Raw genomic sequence first — 23678 nt, forward strand, 5'->3', positions numbered from 1 at the left:
ACAGCCAGTGCACAGCTCTGATTTTCCTTTTTACAATCTAAAGTGAAAACATAATGAAAGAGGATACGGTGGATCTGTTTTCCCTAGTGCGAGTGAAAAGAACTTGAGCATTAATATTTTCTGGGACTCTGCGCTCATATCATGCTTCAGTGCCTGACAGTGCTTGTGTTGGGGGCTGGGTGTTAGGATGTGGGGCATTGGAGTCCACAGCCTGATGCATTGTGTGGCTCTGAAACCTCACATAGACCTGCTGAGGTTCCGTATATAATGGTGTGTCACCTTCCCTCCAGGAGGGTCTAAAATGAAGATGTTTCATCTCGGCGAGTTCTTCCTGGTAATAGAAGTCCAAATTGAAAACATAACAGATCTTGCTCAGGTTGGCCTTGGGGTATTCGCCCAAGTGTTGTGTGTATGGCAATGTGTTTGTGGGGGGGGCAGAAAGTAACTATAGACTGTTATTCATTGTAATAAAGCTGTAATAAAAAAATGTGTACCTTTTCTTGTACCCAGGCTGTGCCGGAAGACCAGCGCCTGGCCATCGCGATCATTTTGGTGATCTGGGTTTCTGCTTTGGCATCATCCCTCATTGACAATATCCCCTTCACTGCCACCATGGTGAGATACATGTGTGTGTGTTAAATCAATAGTTAAAGGGTGTGAATTAATTTAGAGGCAACTCCATGTAATTCCTTGTTTGTTTTTGGGTGCATGTGTGTGTATTTAAAAATTAAATACATAAAATGACCTGATTAGAAATTCAGTTTAATGTCAGGATGCTATAGGTGCTGTGGTTAGTCCTTTGAGCCTCAGTAGTTTGATTCTACACCAAGCCTCTTTGAAATACTTAAATTACCATTTTATTTAAGAAAAAAATATCTTTCCTATATTGTTCTGTGTAAACTTCTATAATTAATTGCATTATTTTCAAAATGCCATCAGCAAACACAGCGAGGAATACAATGAAATTCAGCATCACAGCGACAGTGCCAATTGTGTTTAGACAGCATCTTTTATCACAATTCTGCAGCTATGTATAACGACTTGCTCTAAAGAAGATATCTGTTTCATATGCTCCGTAAATACTTGTCCATTTCTACTCGTATATTGATTAAACATCATCCAGGTATTTTATTTATTTTGCATAGTTTGTAGTTCTGAGAAATAAATTGAAATGTAAATATGGCAAGCCAAAACACAACAACTCTTCCAAAAATGAACTGTGTAATTTATTCAAACTATATCCAAAGTAAATTGGCAAAGGAAAGCAGGTCAGTAGCAAAATAAAGTATTTGCCTGTTTCATTCTTTAAAAAAATAATTGTATGAATCCAAAAAAGCCAATTTTGAGGACGATATTTAAGAGTTCTCAGGAATGAATTATCTTTTTTATTATTTATTATATTTCTTATCCAGGGCAACTTACAATTGTTACAATATATCACATTATTTCTATGTAAAATTACCCATTTATACAGCTGGGTTTTTACTGGAGCAATCTAGGTACAGTACCTTGCTCAAGGGCAGTGTCTCCCACCTGGGATTGAACCCAGTACCATCTTCATTAAAGAGCAATTCCTAGATGTACAGGGAACATTACAAGAGTCTTTACTGCATGTCTGTGACTGAAGAACTGATTCGGAGAAAGTCCTTGTCCAGTCTCTGCTGTCGTAAACGTCACATTTTAATGAAGTTATTTTTCAAGAGCTCCAATGTGTAATCTGTTGAAACGTGTCTCATATCTTTAGTTGCAAAATGTTTAAAAGCTGACATTTCCTAATAGACAGGGTCTGTACATTTTTCTTAAGTGGCTCCTTTCTGCAGGATCTTCAGATCACACCAGGTTTCTACTTCTGCTATGCTTCTTCTATTCCTCTTCTATTATCACAGTTTTTCTCTACAGACAACATTGACAATATGCCAATATCCTGCCCAGGAGCAGAAGCAATTTAACGCTCGTAAGATTTTCTTTTGCAAGCAATACTGGGGTGCAGCCAAGCGGCACAAATTCAAGGAGGAACGCAAGCGTTTTCTTTGTTAAACTGAAACAACGATCATTTACTCAAGCACTTGACTAACCCCTCTCTAATAATTGTGCTGGATCAGATCAAACATTTACCAATGGGTGTAATTATGTAGACTAGTATAATTGTGCTCAGAGTGCTTTCCAGTCCTGTTATAGAAAATTACATTCTCAATAGCCAGTGCAGCGTTTGATCTTGTGTTCCTTATATCGCACTTATTAATATGTCTTGTATATGCCACTCAATGAATCACGCCAATATTGTATTACTTGAAAATGAGCCTATGGAGTTTACACTTCACACAAACACTGACTTTATTTCTCTTACATTCAGGTTAAGATGTACTGAATTTTAATTGTGGAAGAGCCATGGGAGATGTCTAACCATGTTGCACACTGAAAGTTGATAACATAGCTGAAAGGTGGAGAGCACTGTTATTGTTCTCGATGACACAAACTGGCGAGATTTCCCTGTCTATATGTTTTGTGTCAGAGTTGACTGAATATCATGGCCTGCGACTCAGAGAGATGGCCTGCAATACGGGAAGAGAAAGCATGAACAGTTGGAACATTTCTCCTCATGCTACCCTCTCATATCAATTCAATTTCAGTTCCAGTTGATGTATCTGTCTGTAACTAAGAATGCCCTGAAATGCGTTTGTTTATTGCTTTCCTGATGTTGTGTCACACAACGCTGAATTATGATTCAATCTGCTAAAAGCAGGCCCGAGATTTAGTGTGGTATCATACGTATAATACAGATATGACTTATTGTTGGTCTGGGGGAAATTGGAAGAGTTTCTTTATGATGATGACCCTGGTATTGTTTCCTCTACTTTTCACAAATTTTAGTAACTAGTTAGCCTGATGAAAGGGTTGATTTACAATGACATTAGGCGTGACATGAAGCAATATTTTAGATCAGTGGTATGATTTTACCGATGTTGTCCTTAACTTTTCCACACAAACAAATTCATAGAAATATATTACTCTTTTAATATATCACGCCAAACCAACCACTGTTGTTTATAGTGTGTGTCTGGAAGCTAAGTGTTCCTGTGAAGTGTTACATTTCATAAAGCAGCTCATTTGTGTAAGTTGTGTTTCTGAAGAAGGCCCAAAAAGAAAGAAAGAAAAAAAGACTGCATACCAATATTAATGCAATGCACTCTCTCTCTCTCTCTCTCTCTCTCTCTCCCTGTCTCTCTCTCTTTTTAAGATCTCTTGTGAGTGATATAGTGATATAGCCAAGTGGTCTGTAATAATTTGACCAAGTGTTGTTGTAACGCTATTTGGTGAGATTTCACTAAATGGCAGCCAAACAATTTCCCAGTGTACGGGAAAGTGAAATGTCAATACAGTCGCTCACTTTAACAAACACAATCACAGGGCAATTCAAAGGTGGACTCAGGCCATTTCCAGGTGGAGCAGTAAAAGTCAAATTGATCTCAGATGCTATATCATACACCTCTGTTCTCTGTTAATGAAATACATGTAAAAAATACGTTTTTTCTTTCTCAATGCTGCATTAAAATGTTGTTCAGGTCCAAAATGCATCCCCTAACTGAATAAATTTAGCTCAATCTGTAAACAAACATTGCCTAACGAATAATAAATACTATTGTATGGCGTGTGTATTTAAATGATCCCAATTTGCTATACTGAAAGTCCAAAAATATGTACTGTTTATATATATATAGTGTATAGTATATTTTGTATATTTTGTGTTTAATCTCATATCATATGGAAAATGGTAAAGCAAAACAAAACACAATACAGTCTTATATGTTAGAAAGTGTTACTTTGGATGGGAGACGTGTCAAGAACTGAAGAGCTGAAATGACCAGCCATTGAAACTCCATCCTAGTCACTGAACTTAATTTTCATTGAAGGTTACTGTAACTGGCCTACACTCTGCTGCACTCAAGGCAGTGTTTTCTGTTTGATCAAATTATATCTCTGTGGTAACACAGTTTTGCTTTGCTTACATGACATATTGTTCATTGTAATTCAGTATGTGCGTTCACTTATGCATCCATGTTTTAATTAATGTTATTTATTCCTTAATCAGATTCCAGTCCTCATTAATCTAAGTCAAGATGTTGATGTGAACCTGCCGGTTAAACCTCTGATTTTTGCACTGGCGATGGGGGCTTGTCTCGGAGGTAAGCAGCAGAGGAAGGGCCTGGTGTTTTAAAATTTGATATCGATTGTGTCAGGAGGCCCCCTGTTTGCAGATTATGGCATGCCTTTGCACACAGGAAAGGTAGAAGCAGACCTGCTGAGAGAAACGTGGAGCCCTGGGACATGATTTTGGCTATAAGCCATTCACATCTCTCTGAGTCAAATTCATAGGTTTTGGAGCCGGTGTGTGGAGATACGGGGGCTGTGTTTGCACCAGGGTAGGGGGCCATGTTTTTGTCTTTTCTCTTTCGGAATCAGTGCCTTTTCCAATACAGCGTGAAACTCTAAAAAACTGCTTTTCTTTTGTTTCTGCAAATGATACCCTAGACCAGCTGATCGTAGCAGGGAGCATTTGCTTTTGTGGGCGAAATGTGAAGAAACAAAAGGAAGGAGACTTGCCCCTTGAGAAGATTGTGGCAGGGTGTCCTATTAGACATTACTCTCCCACGTTAGCTCAGGAGAGGCCTTGACTTCATTAACCTCCTAGCCTACTCCTGAACTCCTACGACAGTTTCTACGCAGATATGGGGACAGTAGCCATTATCACAGGCCATTGCTCCTCTGAAGGGAACCGGTGTGACAGTAGAAACCTAAAGTTTTCACTGTCCATGCAGTATTCAGTGTGAACAAAATAAATCGTTTTTCTAATGGATGACAGCCGAGACCTATTGTGTGGCAGCAAATTGGTACTTGTGTAGGCAGGGAGGACATAGAGGCAAACTTGTTGCAACATTTTAGCCTAATCACCCGTGCCCTGACAGCTCCGTATCGATCGAGGAGCTGACGCTATCACCGCTGATTGGCTTCTCTTTCCCCATCACAGCTCCTTCTGAGATACATCCTGTAACATGACACCTGTTAAGCAGAGATGATATTGAGTTGTACCACCTGTGGGCACAAAGCCTGCCTGAGTTTTTAGGTTTGAAACTTGAGCAGAATAAAGTTGACAGCATTATTTTTAACAGGAAAACTTAATAAGGATTATGGGCAATTCAGTGTGCATGCGGTGCACTTATTCGTGTGCTATGAAAGAAAATGTTGGTAACGTGATATTACTGCGGTTCAGAATAAATGGACATGCATTAAGGAATGCGTCGCAGACTGGCAGTAATGGAGTGAAGTGTCTTTGTGCTGATTAATGTAGTCTTGAGTGTATTTTAGATATTTTTGAAGTGTGGCAATTAAGAGGACTTGCCTTTGAGATGTGAAATATTTTTATAGGCAATTTAGGACAAATTATATTTCTTATAAAGGGTCATTTAAAAGCACAGGAAATTCTTGTGTAAGGTATCATTTATACCGGTGCGTTCACCATAGGAAACACTCTCTGGATAATCTATTTTCAGAGACTACCTGAAAGGGTAGTGGAGCTTTTTTTTGTATGTACCAAGAGTGATTGCTCTTTTCAAATTTTTGATTAGCAATCAGTACAATCAAAACTGTTCTGCTGAAGTGTGTAGTTGTCATTAATATGTGTGATTTACATAGGATAAAAACAAGAGACCACATTTCTTGATAGCCAAATCAAAAGGGTTTCAAGTTTTGTAAAACACATCATTTAGTTGACCTTTTGAACTAATTACAGAGGGGCAGCCTATTATGACCTGTAATAGTATCTTAACATATTTTGGAGAAGATGTATCCAGCATATGCTACTAGATATTATCTATATTTAAAAAATAATAATTAATAAACATTTAAAAGGGAGTAAGATGTTTTCCCTGCTTAAAACATCTAATAACTGCTCATTTTGTATGCCCATTTTTTCTTTCCCGCCAGGAAATGGGACCCTGATCGGGGCCTCTGCCAACGTGGTGTGTGCTGGGATTGCGGAGCAGCATGGCTACGGCTTCTCCTTCATGGAGTTCTTTAGGTAAGGGCATCTCAATTAATTCTTAAGCAGTTTTTACGGTTTCATATAAAACAGTGATTATATTTGCAAAACAAGGGAATGTCAGTTTGAGTAAATTGTTAGGGCTTCTAATTTCTAGTAAAGAAATGTTCACCTATTCTTATTCTTATTTGGTTGTATTGGTGTTGCCTGATAGACATAAATTACACGAGAATACAAAAACATTAAGAGTTGCAGACCCTTTAACACTCAGAACAGCCTCAATTTGTCAAGGCATGGACTGTACAAAGTGTCGAAAGCATTCCATGTTGATTCCAATGCTTCCCACAGTCGTGTCACGTTGGCTGGTAATGGATCTCTACTGCGAATAGCTCGTCCCATCTCATCCTCAATTGGATTGAAATCTGGGGACTGGGCAGGCCAATGCAGTAAGCAGAATTCACTGTCATGTTCCTGGAACCATTCCTGGACAATCCAAGCCTTGTGTCATGTGTTATCTTGCCCAAATCATCCATTAGCAGATGGATACACTGCTGCCATGAAGGCATGCAACTCATTGCCAGTGATGTTTCGCTATCCTGTGGCATTCAAACGTTATTCCACTTTTATGAAGGGGCCCGATGTGTACCATGAAAACACACCACCACCAGCCTGTAATGTTGACACGCGGCATGATGGATGCATGTACTCGTGATACAAACGGGAAACTGTTGAGCGTGAAAAACCCAGCAGCATTATAGCTGACACACTCAAACCGACGTGCCTGGCACCTACTGCTATATCCTGTTCAAAGGCACTTAAATCTTTAGTTTTGCCCAGTTACCCTCTGAATGTTACACAATCTTTAACCCGTCTCCTCCCCTTCATCTACACTGATTGAAGTGGGTTTAAAAGGTTACATCAATAAGGGATCACAGCTTTCACCTGGATGCACCTCACCCATCTGTCTCAGGAAAAGAACAGGTGTTTCTAATTATTTGTTCACTCAGTGTATATTGAACTTCTCTCCACCCCATACCTATTAAATTCCCAGCTACGGTTCGAGTCAATTATCCACCCAGTTGAAAAGAACTGTGAGTGGCCAACAGAACTGGGGTTATACTGCAGGAGGGGAAGTGTGGAGGTGCTCTGACAATTTTCTTACCTTCTGCTCAACTACAACCTTTTACTTTTACTCTGGGTAATCTGTGTTTGCAGTCAGTAAGGCACATGTATGCATCTACCATCTTTAAGCTATTGAAATATCACAGAAGCTGGCTTCATTCAAGAGATTACCCTTTTCACATTTAAAATTAAATAAATAAATACTTGGCATTTATTATAATGAAAGAGAGAAATGTACTTGTATCAAGACATACACACAACATTTGAAATATTCCTGACAGCTAATCCTCAATACTTGCTCAGTACAGTGCCTTGTGAAAGTATTTACCCACGTTGGCATTTTTCCTATTTTGTTGCCTTAGAATCTGGAATTAAAATGGATTTTTTGGGGGTTTGTATCATTTGATTTACACAACATTGCTACCACTTTGAAAATGCAAAATATGTTTTATTGTGAAACAAACAAGAAATAAGACAAAAAAACTGAAAACTTGAGTGTGCATAACTGTTCCTCCCCCCCAAAGTCAATACTTTGTAGAGCCACCATTTGCAGCAATTACACCTGCAAGTCTCTTGGGGTACGTCTCTATAAGCTTGGCACATCTACCAACTGGGATTTTTGCCCATTCTTCAAGGCAAAACTGCACCAGCTCCTTCAAGCTGGGTGGGTTCCGCTGGTGTACCGCAATCTTTAAGTCATACCACAGATTCTCATTTGGATTCAGATCTGGGCTTTGACTAGGCCATTCCAAGACATTTAAATGTTTCCCCTTAAACCACTCAAGTGTTGCTTCAGCAGTATTCTTAGGGTCATTGTCCTGCTGGAAGGTGAACCTCCGTCCCAGTCTCAAATCTCCGGAAGACTGAAACAGGTTTCCCTCAAGAATTTCCCTGTATTCAGCGCCATCCATCATTCCTTCAATTCTGACCAGTTTCCCAGTCCCTGCCGATGAAAAACATCACCACAGCATGATGCTGCCACCACCATGCTTCACTGTGGGGATGGTGTTCTCGGGGTGATGAGGTGTTGGGTTTGCGTCAGACATTGCGTTTTCCTTGATGGCCAAAAAGCTAAATTTTAGTCTCATCTGACCAGAGTACCTTCTTCCATATGTTTGTGGAGTCTCCCACGTGCCTTTTGGTGAACAGCAAACGTGTTTGCTTATTTTTTCTTTAAGCAATGGCTTTTTTCTGGCCACTCTTCTATAAAACCCAGCTCTGTGGAGTGTATGGCTTAAAGTGGTCCTATGGACAGATACTCTAATCTCCGCTGTGGAGCTTTGCAGCTCCAGGGTTATCTGTGAGTTTTGGTGGGCGGCCCTCTCTTGGCAAGTTTGTTGTGGTGCCATATTCTTTCCATTTTTTAATAATGGATTTAATGGTGCTCCATGGGATGTTCTAAGTTTTGGATATTTTTTTATAACCCAACCCTGATCTGTACTTCTCCACAACTTTGTCCCTCACAAGTTTGGAGAGCTCCTTCATGGTGCTGCTTGCTTGGTGGTGCCCTGTGCTCAGTGGTGGCCTTTCAGAACAGGTGTATATATACTGAGATCATGTGACAGATCATGTGACACTTAGATTGCACACAGGTGGACTTTATTTAACTAATTATGTGACTTCTGAAAGGTAATTGGTTGCACCAGATCTTATTTAGGGGCTTCATAGCAAAGGGGGTGAATACATATGCATGCACCACTTTTCCGTTTTTTATTTTTTAGACTATTTTGTGTATGCCCATTACATGAAATCCAAATAAAAATCTATTTAAATTACAGGTTGTAATGCAACAAAATAGGAAAAATGCCAAGGGGGATGAATACTTTTGCAAGGCACAGTAAACACCTTTCATTTGTTGGGATCTCCAATTATTGCACAATTCTAATGGAATTTTCCCCCCAAATCAGAATCTTCCCTAAAATAGTAATCTGTTGATTTACATGTTAATAACACACAGATGTCATGTCAAACAAACAGTTGTATTAATGTCCAGAATCTTAATAGATTATGAAGTATGTTCTCTGAAGATTTTGTATTTTTGTGACGTTTGCCAGCTCTGCTTGATGTCTTTATACTAATGTTTAAGCTTCATTGTCTCTGTGAATAAACAAAACTGAATTAATTTTGAAAAGCTAAATGCTCAGTTCAACAACAACTGCAAGTTATGTTTCTGGAAATTCCAAGACACCAAAATGTTTTTAGATGTGGTATTCAAAGGAGCCTGAAGGAATTGTTCCTGACATGGTAGCTGGTTCCAGTGGTCTGTATAATTGAAATTAAGTACCTATCTTGTGACTTAAATTCCATGAAAATAAACCCATTATGTTTAAGCATTGTGGGTTTTGGTGCGAGTATCGATTTACGGAGAACGCATTACACCACTTAGACATAAGCCCTTGGGAGAGAAGAAGAGTCATCACTTGCTAAAAGCAGCCTGGCTATTGCCCCTCTTTCCTCCATGGGATTTTGGTTTCATCGATTTCTAAACTGAGCTGAAAACAGACCTAAATTAACTGATAGTGCGAAATATATATATTAGTTGTTAAAAAGATATAGCCTGCATTAGAACTTTTGAACTATGTGTACTGTAATTTATCATTCTAACTGTGTGATCTTTTGGGAAACACATTCACGTTGATTACTGGAATATGACCTTGTCACTGGGGCACAATGTGTCTTCCTGTTTACTGCTATGTATTTTACATTGGAGCTTTATTAAAGGTGTGAAGGTTTTTTTTTATAAAACATATTTAATAGTTAATTCTGTACAATATACATATAGACATCTTTGTTTTCTTTATTGTTATTTAAAATACTGAGGAAGGAGGAAATTGAAAATATTTAATCTCTTCCTTCAAAAGGTAACTGCACAGTTTAAGAGTGAGACTTTAATTAGTAACTATTGAATTTTTGTTTTTGTTTTGTATTTTTGTGCTTGAAATTATCACTTCATTTGATTTTGTATTTCTTCATTGCTTTGATATTTTAAATGCAAGAACGCCGCTCAAATTCGAAGACAATGTTCCTGAACAATAAGGTGACCATTAACAACCTCAATGTTTTCCAAACAAGCTGAAGCCTGGTCAGTACAGTATGTGTTTCAAAGGGCCAAAACATTGGAAAACCCCTAAAGCAAAGCTGGGCAAGGAGTAGCGGAATTCACTTCACCCAAGTCCCATAATGTGGACTGCAAATTACCCCTGAGTGCTTTCTGCATTTCATTTACACCCTCAGTCTGGAGAATGAGGTGGCAGGCTCCGGCAATTTGTCCCACCTGTTCCCAGGAGCACGGATAACATTTTGATCTGTTTATAAATTTATCGGCCTGCCTGTCAGTTTTTAGATGAACTCCCACCTTCTGCTGAGGTTCAGGCTGCACAGCATGCTGTTTAACAAATGAGATAAACTGCTCATCTTTGATGCCTTGCAGACAGTTGTAATAAAAGCTAATGAAAGCCATCGCTGATTTTAACCTTAAGTTATTTAGTGTGAGCGGGTGACACAGTTTGTGACTATAAAATATGTTCTAGGCCAAGACTATTTTAAGCCACAGATAACTACAGACTTTTAGAATAATTTTGAAGGAAATATTCTGTGTTGGATTAAAAAAAAAGTGATTCAAATATATCAGAAAACCTTAACAAATAAGGTCTCATTTGTGAGACCTAAAATCCTACAAAGAAGTGAGGCAAGACTTTGACATCTGGGGAGCTGCATGGTTTCTGAATGGTTATGTTAAAGTCAAGTCAAGTCAAGTCAAGCCAACCTTTATTTATAGAGCACATTTAAAAACAACAAAAGTTGAGCCAAAGTGCTTTACAGATCAAACAAACAAAATTACAGAGTAATATAAAAACAAATTAATTTAAAATGAAATATAAAAAAATGGAATACAGCATCATAAAATGTATCAATTTGGATATTCAATAATCTAATAAAAAGCTACAGAGTAAAAATAAGTTTTTAAAGAAGATTTTAAAATGGCTAATCTCACATGGAAAGGGAGACAGTTCCAGAGATTAGGACCTATTGCAGACAAAGCACGATCACCTTAGATCTATAGTGACAACGAAAGACCCTTAATAAAAGTTGATCAGAAGACCTAAGCACTCTGATAGGGGAATAAGGGTGTAGAAGATCACTGATACATTGGGGCACAAGACCAGATAGTGCCTTATAGACACAAATCAAAATTTTTAAATCAACCCTAAATTTCACTGGAAGCCAGTGTAGAGATGCTAAAACAGGGGAAATGTGATCCCTCTTTCTTTGACCCTATTAAAAGCCTAGCTGCCGCATTTTGAACTAGCTGTAGGCGGGATAACGCAGTTTGGGGCAGACCAATGTACAATGAATTGCAACAGTCTAACCTTGATGTAATAAGTGAGTGGATTACAATTTCCAAGTCTTTATAAGAAAGAAAATGTTTAATTTTTGCAATAGATCTCAAGTGGAAAAAACTACCCTTAACAACAACCTTGAGTTATATTTGTATTGTGTGTCTTGCTTTTTTCCCATCTTGCTACCTGCTATATGGCTAATGGAAATGGTTTTCAGAGATTGGTGTCTTGCAGGTTCATGGTCTGAATGTCATAATAGATCAATAGTAAATACTATACACACATATATAAGCCTGATTATGTTATATATTTATGCAAAGGGCCATTTGGTCTCTTTTGGTTTATAAAGTGTATGTTTTTAATGCCTATTCAATACGGTTATATCAATATATCTCATTAAGTCCATAACTCATTTAAGTTATGAGTGTTTCAAATGAACTTCTGTGGAGATCCAAATTCATTTGCAAACTGACTAAATGAAAGATGAACAGTGTTGCTTATTTTTGGTCTTTCCGCTATAAAACATTTAAAGTGACTGGGGTTCATAGTTAATTATACATAAATAACAGACACCATCTCCTTCAGCGCAGATTTAGCCCACTTCTATATGACACGAAATGCTCTGAGGAGGGTGTATCTAGGCAAGCTGACAAGATTGTTTTCTGCCTAGCTGAAGGAGCCAGATTTCCTTGGCAGAAGAAACTGATATCTCAATACACCACACATTTCACCCAGTTAGCAGAGTCCATTACATGGTGGCCTAGCTTAAAAAAAAACCTTTCTCTTCACTAACCATGTGGAAAAGCAGTGTAGACTGTGGGTGGGGGGAAGGCGGCAGTCATGGAAAGCAGCTTCAGGCAGTGGCTATCAGGGATTGTCAGGAACCTCTCAGCTGTTGACTGCTCCTGTGTAGAGCCAGCTAGGTGGACTGCTAATGCACCTCGCCCCGGCACAGACATCGGTGACAACAGCTCTGTGTCACTCCTGCACAGCCAGAGAGCATTCGTGTGTACAATTGACCCATTACACGCTTTTGGCCCAGGTTGTGTTTTGTTCCATGTGACATATCAGATGTGCTTTTACTGCAGTATAACTTCCATTAACGTTTGAAGTGTATTTGAAGAAAACACATCTCTATATCCTAAACTGGCAAAAAATAAAAGAAAGGGACTTAAGACCAGGGTTTGTCTTAAAATGTCTACTCTTATAAAAATAGTATAAAATTAATAAAGAATGGTCATAGTTACATTTTTAACAGACTTTTAGGTATAAATTGTCTCAAAAGTGTGACTACATTGTATGTATGCATCTATAAAGCTTATTACATTATATATAGTCTTGTAATTACACACCTGTTACCTATTTTTATTACACAAATAAAGCATCAATAAGCAGCATGTTAATATACATTGTTACACTTAAATTCTGATGCAAATTGGGGAAACAAAAATCAAAGGATATTGACAAGCATAATACTAATTGCACAGCTTTATAAAATTAAATATATATTTGGGAACTGGTGTCCAAAATAAAATAAATATTGAGTGCAGTTGATCAATAGTAAAAAGTAGTAGTAAAATCAAGCTCTTGGTGACCAAATTTACTCCCAACATTTGCATTTTGCCAGTGAAATGATTACATTGCCTTTCTATAATAATGTTCATTCTGCCTAAGGGGTGACTTGAGTAGATATGTGCAAGATTAATTTGATGCCGCAGTAAGCAGGGTTTAACTTGTTCCATAAGCTGACAATTAATAATCACAAAAGGATTTCAAGTAATTTCTGTCCAGGTGGCATTTCACCCTTTAGCAGAACGGAGATGTTGTGACAAAGCCTGTCAAAAATGCTAAGGATCTGACGTCTGCTCCCTTTAACTGCAAACACTGTTCATCTGAAGTGGGTTTAATGCAGTAGTAAGAGATCAGTGTCTTACAATGAAGAAACTACAGATAAATGGATTTTAAGAGTGGGCAGTATACTGCGTGACTAAATTACAACGACGAGCACACTTTGAGATAAGGAATAATCAATGTATGCTAATTTTATGCAAAATCAATCTCAGATCCACAGAGAGAAGTCGAATCCAGTGTTCCCCCTCTCATGTTTGGACTTAAACTTTTCAGACTGTCAAGAATGACTGTACTTTGCACTATACCTCAATATTGAACAACACTCTGTGAATGAAAGCCCTGTTATATAGAAATGCAATTCACTGGGGACAGGAAGGGTGACTGGTTTCTATCATTCTCTAGTGACCCTTTTTCTGTGGGAGAATTTCAGTAGCTTTATTAATGTAACTACTAGGGAAGTGCCTAAAACAACTAATGGTATGTTACTGTGCTTATTGTTTAAACATACAAAGATGCAGTAGCTATTCATTATACACTGATCAGCCATAACATTATGACCACCTGCCTAATACTGTGTAGGTCCCAAAACAGCCCTGACCCATCGAGGCATGGACTCCACTAGACCTCTGAAGGTGTGCTGTGGTATCTGGCACAAAGACGTTAGCAGCAGATCCTTTAAGTCCTGTAAGTTGCGAGGTGGGGCCTCCATGGATCGGACTTGTTTGTCCAGCACATCCCACAGATGCTCGATTGGATTGAGATCTGGGGAATTTGGAGGCCAAGTCAACACCTTGAACTCGTGATTCATCTGACCAGGCCACCTTCTTCCATTGCTCCGTGGTCCAGTTCTGATGCTCATGTGCCCATTGTAGGTGCTTTCGGCAGTGGACAGGGGTCAGCATGACTGGTCTGCGGCTACGCAGCCCCATACGCAACAAACTGCGATGCACTGTGTGTTCTGACACCTTTCTATCAGAACCAGCATGAACGTTTTCAGTAATTTGAGCTACAGTAGCTCGTCTGTTGGATCGGACCACATGGGCCAGCCTTCGCTCCCCACGTGCATCAATGAGCCTTGGCCGCCAATGACCCTGTCGCCGGTTCCTTCCTTGGACCACTTTTTATAGGTACTGACCACTGCAGGCCGGGAACACCCCACAAGAGCTGCAGTTCTGGATATGCTCTGACCCAGTCGTCTAGCCATCACAATTTGGCCCTTGTCAAAGTCGCTCAGATCCTTACGCTTGCCCATTCTTCCTGCTTCTAACACATCAACTTTGAGGACAAAATGTTCACTTGCTGCCTAATATATCCCACCCACTGACAGGTGCCATGATAACGAGATTATCAGTGTTATTCACTTCACCTGTCAGTGCTCATAATGCTATGGCTGATCGGTGTATATTGATAATCAGTATGTAAAAAGCAAACTATTTTCTAAAATGGTATATTTTGGATAAAACAAATTGAACACTCAAATATAGCTGGTTATTTGACTTTCAAAAGGAAAAAAAACATAAGTGAATTACTTACTGTAATTACTGAAATCACCCTACAGTTACCATTTCATCTACAGTGGACCATACAGTGATGCACACACCTTTACAGCTTTGAATTAGTCTGTGGAAAGACCTGCCAAGCCTATTGTGCTTGTTAAGTCCCCCTTTGTGTGGGCTCAATTCAGTTTTCATCTGAATAAAGTTAGGAAAATGAATCCTAAATCTCCTTTGATGGAAAAAAATATATTTTCAGTCTATTTAATTTCTTAATTTAACAACTCATCTGACCAGGAGCAGGATTGTGAATCCGTGTAGTAGAGATGCTCTGATTTGTTCAAAAGAGAATGATGTTTGAAACTTTGGCAAGGTTATTTTCTAAAATACTTCAGACATGAGAAAGGATGTGCCCTGTGGATTATATACACAACTGTCAGCATGTCTGGTTGTTGATCGGCAGTGAGGTTCAGCTGCATGAGGCTCTGTGCTTAAGTTGCGCTGCTCCTGCGGTTTCTGTGGCACAGAAGCAAAAGAAGGAAAGATACGTTTTCACTAATGCTAGTTATCTCTTTTGTGCTATGAAATATGTGAATGCAATCCAGCTAATGTTTGTATTGTCCTCTTTTCTTTGCCTTCAAAGCTGTTGTCACACAACTGAGAGAGAAAAGGAACTGAAATCTGTGCTAAATAACAAAAACAAGAACATATATATACCCTGGTAAAATTACTCAATGATATTTAAAGCTACATGAAAATAAAATTGAATTAGCAAGGTTTAAAGTGTCCTGGAATGAGCCTCCTGTGCACACTCACACTGTTTAGCTGTTTCTTCATGTTACGTGCGGCTTCAGGTTTTCTCACACATTCATCGGTTCCACAGAGAATTCCTTGTGTAGGTAATGCAGCTGTGTGGGCCAGTTTACGCGAGCAGAATGGCCTCGGGTTTCAAAGTGGCTGAAAAACAAGCAGGGAGGCAACAGATGGTTTGATAATTGCTCATTTATCATTGGATGCCCTGCGTTATTGGGAATAAAATGTAGTCAGATAATTAGTATTGGCAGTTAATGTCATTTGAAATGTGTTCCCTGAAGACAAATCCCCAAATAACATTTTTTGGGTGTTGTTTCTTAAATGTGATACAAACTTTAATTGTATGTATTTATTCAGGTTTTCTTTGGAATGATTTTGAATGCTCAGCCATCTGTAAGGAGAATAGGTGTGTAAACAGCTAATGTAGTCCAATAAATCACTGGAGAGTGAATACATTACAAGTCTTCCCATGAGGCTTTGGGCCTGGTAACGTTCTTTTGTAGTTATGTGATCTGGAAATGGGGCATACGTTTTTAAAAATGTAAGAGTCTGCCCAATTCAGCACTTTACTCGCATTTGCTTTTTTATGCTCTCCGATCTGGATTATTGTGTTTACAAAAATTATATATAATAAGATTTGGCATGTACTCTTGTCATTTTGCCTTTTTTGCCATGTATTAATAGAAGATTTATGGTGGAAAGTGTCTATCAGCATTTGCATGTGGAAAATGTGGATCATAGATACAAACCTGGCAGATAATGCAGAATTGTGTTGGTCTTTCTGATTAACTCGAACCACCAATATTGCCACTCTTTGAATTTTGAATCGAGGCATCGCTGAATAGGAATATTAGTAAGATGACCAAAACCAGAATTAGAAGACCACAAACAATTTGCCTTTTCCCCTGGCTGCCCCAGAGTCCAGAGAACTGTTATCAAAACTTGTGGAATTCCCAGCTTGTGCTCTTGCCTGGCAGTTGTTTAGATTGATGCCCTTTGACCTTTGTATATACATCTGGTGTAGTTCAACAACCTCCCTACTGATGCAGCATGATGACTTTAATTTGTTCACATGTATCTCTGTGGCAGGTAGGAACAGCAAGCTTTTAAAACATCTAAAAAAACAAGCCAGAAGCAGACATTAAAGTCACATTGTGCCTTATAGCATTCCTGATTTTGAAGTGTTAGTGAAGTAATCAACATCAATTACTCTACTTCACAAGAGCTAACTCCTCCCTTGAGTTAAAAGTGACTTTTCATCTGGTTTTTACTGTAGACAAAGTTTCATAGTTGACCTGCTCTTGACCCACCGCACAGTGAATGGATTTTATGCAATTACAGAGATTTAAAGGGCCTCCATAAATTTTTGTACTGACACATTTACAGGTGTCTGGCAACTGTGTGAGCTTTTAAGATCGGTGGGTTGAATTTGATACGGGAACTTGTAGGTTAGTGAGTCATTAAATTTTATTGAAAAAAATAAATCTGTTCCTTTCTTATGAAAGTATTTCTGTTAGAGGTAAAGGGGGACAAAACCTTTTTATATATATTTTTAATGCTTCTCATTAGAGTACCACATCTATTTTGTCTTTGGACAAAGGATGATCACATAACTGTAAGTCAAAAATAAGTGTAGTGATATCACGTTATGGTAGCATCGTACCGTAAGTAACCCATATTGGGATTAGTTCTGGAGTGATTAAATGTGGGGCCTAAAATTGCAAGACTAGCCAGTCTTTATCTAGATGCAAGACTACAATCTTCAGGCTCCATGTAGAGAGGATGCCATTGTTCAATATTTTGGAATATATTACTGGGTGTAATGTTCACTGTGGGATGAATCTCATTTCATAGTTATGTTCAGGAGCAACAGGATTTCAGACTAAATTGAATTTACAAACTAAATACCAAAAAACCCCAGTATGCCTTCTTTTGTTGGATATTCCCATTTTGACTTTTATGTACTGGTAGGTTTTGTGGAAAGGACCACAGGCTGTTCCATGAATATTTTAACTGTAATATAGCAATTTCCAACTGTCTTGGTTGACAAAGTGATACTAGTGAAGTGAGGAATGAATTCTCTGTGCCAGGCTCTCGGTGCAGCTGTGTGGTCCTCAGCGGTGCCTCGCATCCCTTCCGAAGGAGAATCACACACACAACCACATGATAAATAATTTTGTGCCTCTGTTGCTGTTGAACTCTCTTTTGCCAAATGGAGCGTGCCTTTCACTGGGAAATCTGTGTCGAATTATGAGTGTTTTGAAAGACCCGAATACATTTAGTCACTTGCCTCGTTTCAAGAAAAACAATAGTTGAAGCAATACTGACACTGGGTTTAAATTTTAAAAAGGCCTTTCCGTAATGTGAATGGAGAACACGTTGATGTGTTTTGAATGTGAAATGGAAGCATTCCTGGAATACCACTCACAGCCTTGAATGCCCATTCATTTAACATCTCTGCCACCCTTGTTTCCCCAGATCATTGATACCCTTTTGAGAAGATATATATATATATATATATATATATATATATATATATATATATATATATATATATATAGATTACATTTGTGTTTCTTGTCTCAGTAATACAGTACAGGATTCACACTCAGTCCTTTATTTGTGTAAGTGTCATTAAAATGCACTCTGCATGTGGCTGAAAGTGATTTTAAACAAGAGAATCTTTATTTAAACATTGAACAACTTCTTAGCAAAAACAGTTATTGTTGCTATAAGACTTATATGGACAAAAACAGTATATTTATTATACAACCTGATCCACAGTCCACAATTCTGTATCATTTGCTAATGGCATACTAAGCAAATTATTGGACTGTCAATATGTGACAAGGAGATTAAAATTCACACCAAAGCACAGAAATTAAATAAAGAACGAAGCCCTGAAAATCTTAATTCTCCTCGAGTTCATGCCTTGGAGGTTATTATTGTTCATTTGTTACTGTGCAAATTGCCCAGACAATCAACCAAATAACAATACCATTTGATTCTTAAATCAAAACAAACAAAAAATATCATATCATTTGACAATGTTTACCCTCAGTACAAGCCATTCTCCTTCCTCTAGTAAATCACGGTTAGAATCCCATAAAATTAATATTTCCTTTTGGGATTTTAGTTTGTCTGTTTGCATCATTAACCTCAAAGCGGGGAGCCTATAAGTTAAACAAATGCAGTGATGATGTGTCGCCGGGGGGGGTGGTGGGGGGGCGTACAAAAAGGATCGCCCTGGCCACTTGGCATGTTGACAAAAAGAAAGAAATCTATCCTTGAAACCATCTGTCATATTGATATCTTGTTGTAATAAATTGCTTTAGTACGCAGTCGAGATTTCATAAAAAAAACATATTTTCCTTGATTTTAATACTAAAAGAAAAACATATGTTCAGGCAATATTACACAACCCCAACACTGCCTGTGTAATTCTGTCTGCTACATTCTGTGATGTATACTGTATGCATTCAAGTGTTTTAAAAAAGCGCATGCCAAATACCAAATAGGTTGCTGTGCCATGGACAACCTGATATCATGTAGCTGCATTTTTGCATGACTAGGCTTTTGGATTTGTAGGAACATCGGTATGATTGTAATGGATATACTTGGGAGGTACAGATGGGTGACAAATTAATGGAAAAACCAACATAAAGTGTGTCAGTAAGGTGTTGGGCACCACGAGCCGTCAGAACAGCTTCAATGCTCTTGGCACAGATTCTGAGAGTCTCTGGACTCTACTGGAGGGATGAACACCATTCTTCCAAAAGATATTCCCTCGTTTGGGGTTTTGATGATGGTGGTGGAGAGTAGTTCATCAGTAGTTAATTTTCTACTGCGGCCCCCCATCCCATGCAACCTCCAGATATTGGCCCTCCATCACCAGACATTGGGAACCCATGTTCTAAGTGGACAAGTGGACCCAAACCATGCCAGGAAAATGCCCCCCACAGCATAAAAGAGCCCCCGGACCCCCTCACTGTAGGGGTCCAGCAGTCAGGCCTGTACCCTTCTCTTGGTGTCGCCACATATGCACTCGCCCACTTGTCGAGAATATGGTGAAGGATAACTCGTGACCATATCACTTTTCTCCACATCTCTGTAGACCAGTGCCTATGGTTTGTGTACCACTGAACTCTCACATGTGCATTTGTCTTTGTAATGAGGGGTTTATGCGCTGTAGCCCTACTGTAATATCCCTCTGTGTGTCGTTCTCGACAGGCTGTTCTTGCTGACACAGTCTGATCACGTCCTGCATTGACATTCTCACTCACCTGGGAGTTGCTCTTCTGTTTTTCCTTACATATCGCAGTAATGCACGAGCATCATGGTCATCGAATGTGCGCTTTCGACCACAATGTTCAACCCTATTTACTGATGTCTTTCCCATAGATCTAAATGCAGATGTAACTTTAGTCACTGTTCCTTTTTAAACACGAGCCAGTTTAGTGTCTTTGTGACTGAAGCTCCTGTCATTCGTGCCTCAATAATGACCCCTCTTTCAAAGTCACTTAGATCCTTTCCTTTTGCCATCTTGATCCAAAATCGAGGTCAACTCGGCCCGCTCAGCATTTTTATACATGCCACAGAGCATGATAGGATGTGAATTGCTTAATTGTATCATGCAGTACACCTGTTTGGAAGCATCTGCATTCATTATGTTCCTCCACTCATTTAATCAGGTTTTTCCTTTAATTTGTCACCCATCTGTATATTACTAGGCCTAGAATTGTGAAGGTTGTTATTGTAATTGTAAGGGTACTTATTTAGTAGGTAAGACTCAATTTAAATACTCCAGTTACAAGAGGATAGTCAATAACAAATGCTTAAACAACATCACTAATCTTGAGTATAGCTGCACTGAATGTACAATAAGGCACAATAAGGTGTCAGAACATACCCAACATACAGACACCACCTTTAATTTATTAAGTTAAACATATAGAATAATTGAGAATCATCTTACCATCTGGAAAAGGGGTAAATACCAATTAACTTTAGAGTTGTATGTTCCTAAATGATCTTAGAATAGCAGATCGGATAAGGTACATTTTTGGCCCTCTTTTCCCAGCTACAAAACAGTGCCTGTCAAATAAGCAGCCAACTAGAATGTGATGAGGTTTGACTGGAGCCATAGATCAAGATTGTATCAGGACTTACAAAGAAGTTCAATCGTCTCTAATTAAATCACAGCAGGAGCCCGCTAAGTAAAATTGGATTATCTGTCAAGGTGAACCATTCTTGCAGTTTAAATTTCGAGATGTTCTTTTCTGCAGCTTTCACACGTATACTGTACACGATGCTTTGGACTGAAGTAACTCAGACAACTACAGCAACAAAAACGGTGGTCGAGGAAACCTAGCTTTTATGATGGAGTCAATACGGTTACAAACTTTGTGGTAATTGTTTGAGTTTGACTAAATGAACCCAGATTGCCTGAAGGAGCTCTAGTTTTGCCTGGTTTTGACTCATGGTGAGAGGATAAAACTGTGCTATCCTATTCAGCATCCAAAGCTTAGAAATTTACATAACTAAGCTTATACCTTTTCTAGAATTAATGTGCAAATATTCTGAAAATGCAGATTTTAAAATACAAAGCACACATACAATGAAGTGCCATTGATAGTGGTGTGGCTTCTGAGACCCTGATATGTGTTTTTAATGAAATACAGGTCTCGGGAATTACATAACAACATAATTACATGGTCTGTCTTCAGTGTGGCATTTAAAACTTTTTCATAGCAGGTGTATAATCTGGTCAGTGTAAACAATATGTGTGTTTACTAGTAGAATGCCCGCCTACTAAGAAAAACACGGATGATTTTGCGTGGGATTGGGTGATATGATATGCTTTTAATACTTGTATCATTTGGTATCTAATTGTACAGTATAACCTGCATGGGATATAGTTTCTGGTGGTGATTAAAAGGCCATTAAAACTGATGGAAGTGACCCAGTTTCTGTCTATTTTTAGAGCAGCTGTTCTTTCTCATTGTTCAGATGGTGGATAGGATAATATGTTCTGCCTTAATTAAAAATGGTTGCAGATTGATTACACACCTGGTTGTACATTTATGATTGGTTTCATTGGGGGAAAGCTCTCGAATGCGACAGATACACAGCATTAGCGATGAAAGGGTAGGAGAGCCGTCATCGGGGGGCTTTGCAGGTTTTAATAGGGGGTATCCCCTTGACTCCTGTGGTTTAACTTACATTTATTACAGGGAGGTGGAAAGAAAGATCTTAACAATATTGATTTCATTTTGAAATTGCATTACGTTGGTTTGTGGGGTCTATACATTTCTCTGGATGTCACGCAATTATTCTGATTCTGTCTGCTGCTTCAGTCGATTAGCTCCAAGAGGGTTTCCTTTGGATGTTTTTCCTTGAGTGTCAAGATGAATGAGCTGGTGAAGAAGTTCAAAAGACAGGGTTTGCTCAAACAGCATGCCGTGGTCTGGGAAGACAGCAGATTGGGGGCCATTTGTAATTTCAAACATATTTTGAAATTAATTGCACTTACATCTAATGGGTGCATGACTATAATTGTAATGATACTATGTACTTTTATATAATCAATCGCAGGTCACAATATTTTCTATTGGTCATCCTTGTATTTTAAGAATTTCAGACACGTACACTGATTTACTGTTGACAATTCTAGCAAATGCAACACATTTCTGAAGAGACTTAAGCCAATCAATCCAATTAACTTCAGAGAAGCAAGGTATAGATCTTCCTTTTGTTCAGGCAGAATTAACTGCAGTTTCAGTTCAAGTACACATAGGCTGCCTATGATCTAAAGACGTACTTTACCAAACTTACTCATTCAGTTCCATATTGGGGTTTGCGGTGGGATCTCATTATATTTGTAGTGACTGTCCCCAGTGCCATGATAACTTCAGAATAAAGTACAAGCACTTGAGTAAAGACATCTTGGAGTCCTGCACAGCTGCTTTGAACATATTCACATCTATGAAGAACTATAGTGAGAGTTACTAGTATTTTTAAAATAACTATTTATGACGCCATTTGTTTGAGAAAGTACATATTACCATCATTTTAATTTGAATAGACCCCCAATTAAACTGACCAAATACCTCAGTTTTTTTTAAGTAAATTAAATGACGAAGTAAAATGTTCTAAAAACCTTGAGGGGTCTACTTAAGCTAAATATATCTAAAAGTGTGTACATTATGAGCACTTCTCCTCTGCAGATATTGGAGTAAATGTGTCTGATTCCATCATATTAAAGTTACATAGGCACTTACAAATATTTTATCAGTGAGCAAAAAGACCTTTCCAGGAAAACTCTTATAGCCCTGCAGGCTTAGAGCCAGGCCATTACAGTACATGTTTAAGCCTTTTCTTTGGGTAAAATGGAATGCAAAGTGATTACTTTAACCCAGCTTGAGCACCAAGGCACAAGTACCCAGTCACTGTTTTAAATAAGACTCACAGTGTTTTTTTGGTAATCTTTAAAAAAAAAAAAAAAAGAGATTCTTTGGCTGGTCCCCTGAGAAATAAACAATCAAATTGCTTTAGAACCCACAAACACCCTCACAACAGGTTTTTTTGTTCTGAAGGGAACTTTATTTAATTGTTTACTTTATTAGCGGTAGCACTTTCCACAGCAGAGAACCTTTATTGATAATTGGAAACAAATCGATGCAGTAGTGAGATCATTGCCTGAAAGCTGTATATATGTAACATATGTTTTTCAAATTATTTATTTAAGCTTTCAAGCCTTAAAGCCAGTACTGATTAAGCATTCAGTCTTTCTGTATTGAATGTAAATAACATAATTTGACCTTAAAAGGCAGGGACCCAAAGAAAACACTTTATATGGGCAATAAACCAATCATTAAGTTTCCATTCCTTATAATTAGTGGAATTGCCCGAAAGTTAATAAATTGGTAATTTGCCTAAAAAAACTCTGAATGCTGTGATTGAAGGCGAACATGGTTCAGAAAAATACTGTACATCTTGTTGAAATGGATGCAAAATAATAGT

At 38.4% G+C, this 23678-nt stretch overlaps 1 protein-coding gene across 1 annotated transcript in view; it reads left to right on the forward strand.

Annotated features, from left to right (window-relative positions):
• oca2 (oculocutaneous albinism II) overlaps nt 1-23678 on the forward strand; it is a 116015-nt gene that overhangs the window by 83044 nt on the left and 9293 nt on the right. The window contains exons 21-23 of the mRNA XM_066706090.1: nt 511-615; nt 4091-4184; nt 5983-6076. Coding sequence (XP_066562187.1) covers nt 511-615; nt 4091-4184; nt 5983-6076 — 293 coding nt within the window. The remainder of the gene's footprint in view (nt 1-510; nt 616-4090; nt 4185-5982; nt 6077-23678) is intronic.

Source organism: Amia ocellicauda, chromosome 6 (genome assembly GCF_036373705.1).
Source record: "Amia ocellicauda isolate fAmiCal2 chromosome 6, fAmiCal2.hap1, whole genome shotgun sequence".
NCBI classification, from domain to species: Eukaryota; Metazoa; Chordata; class Actinopteri; order Amiiformes; family Amiidae; genus Amia; species Amia ocellicauda.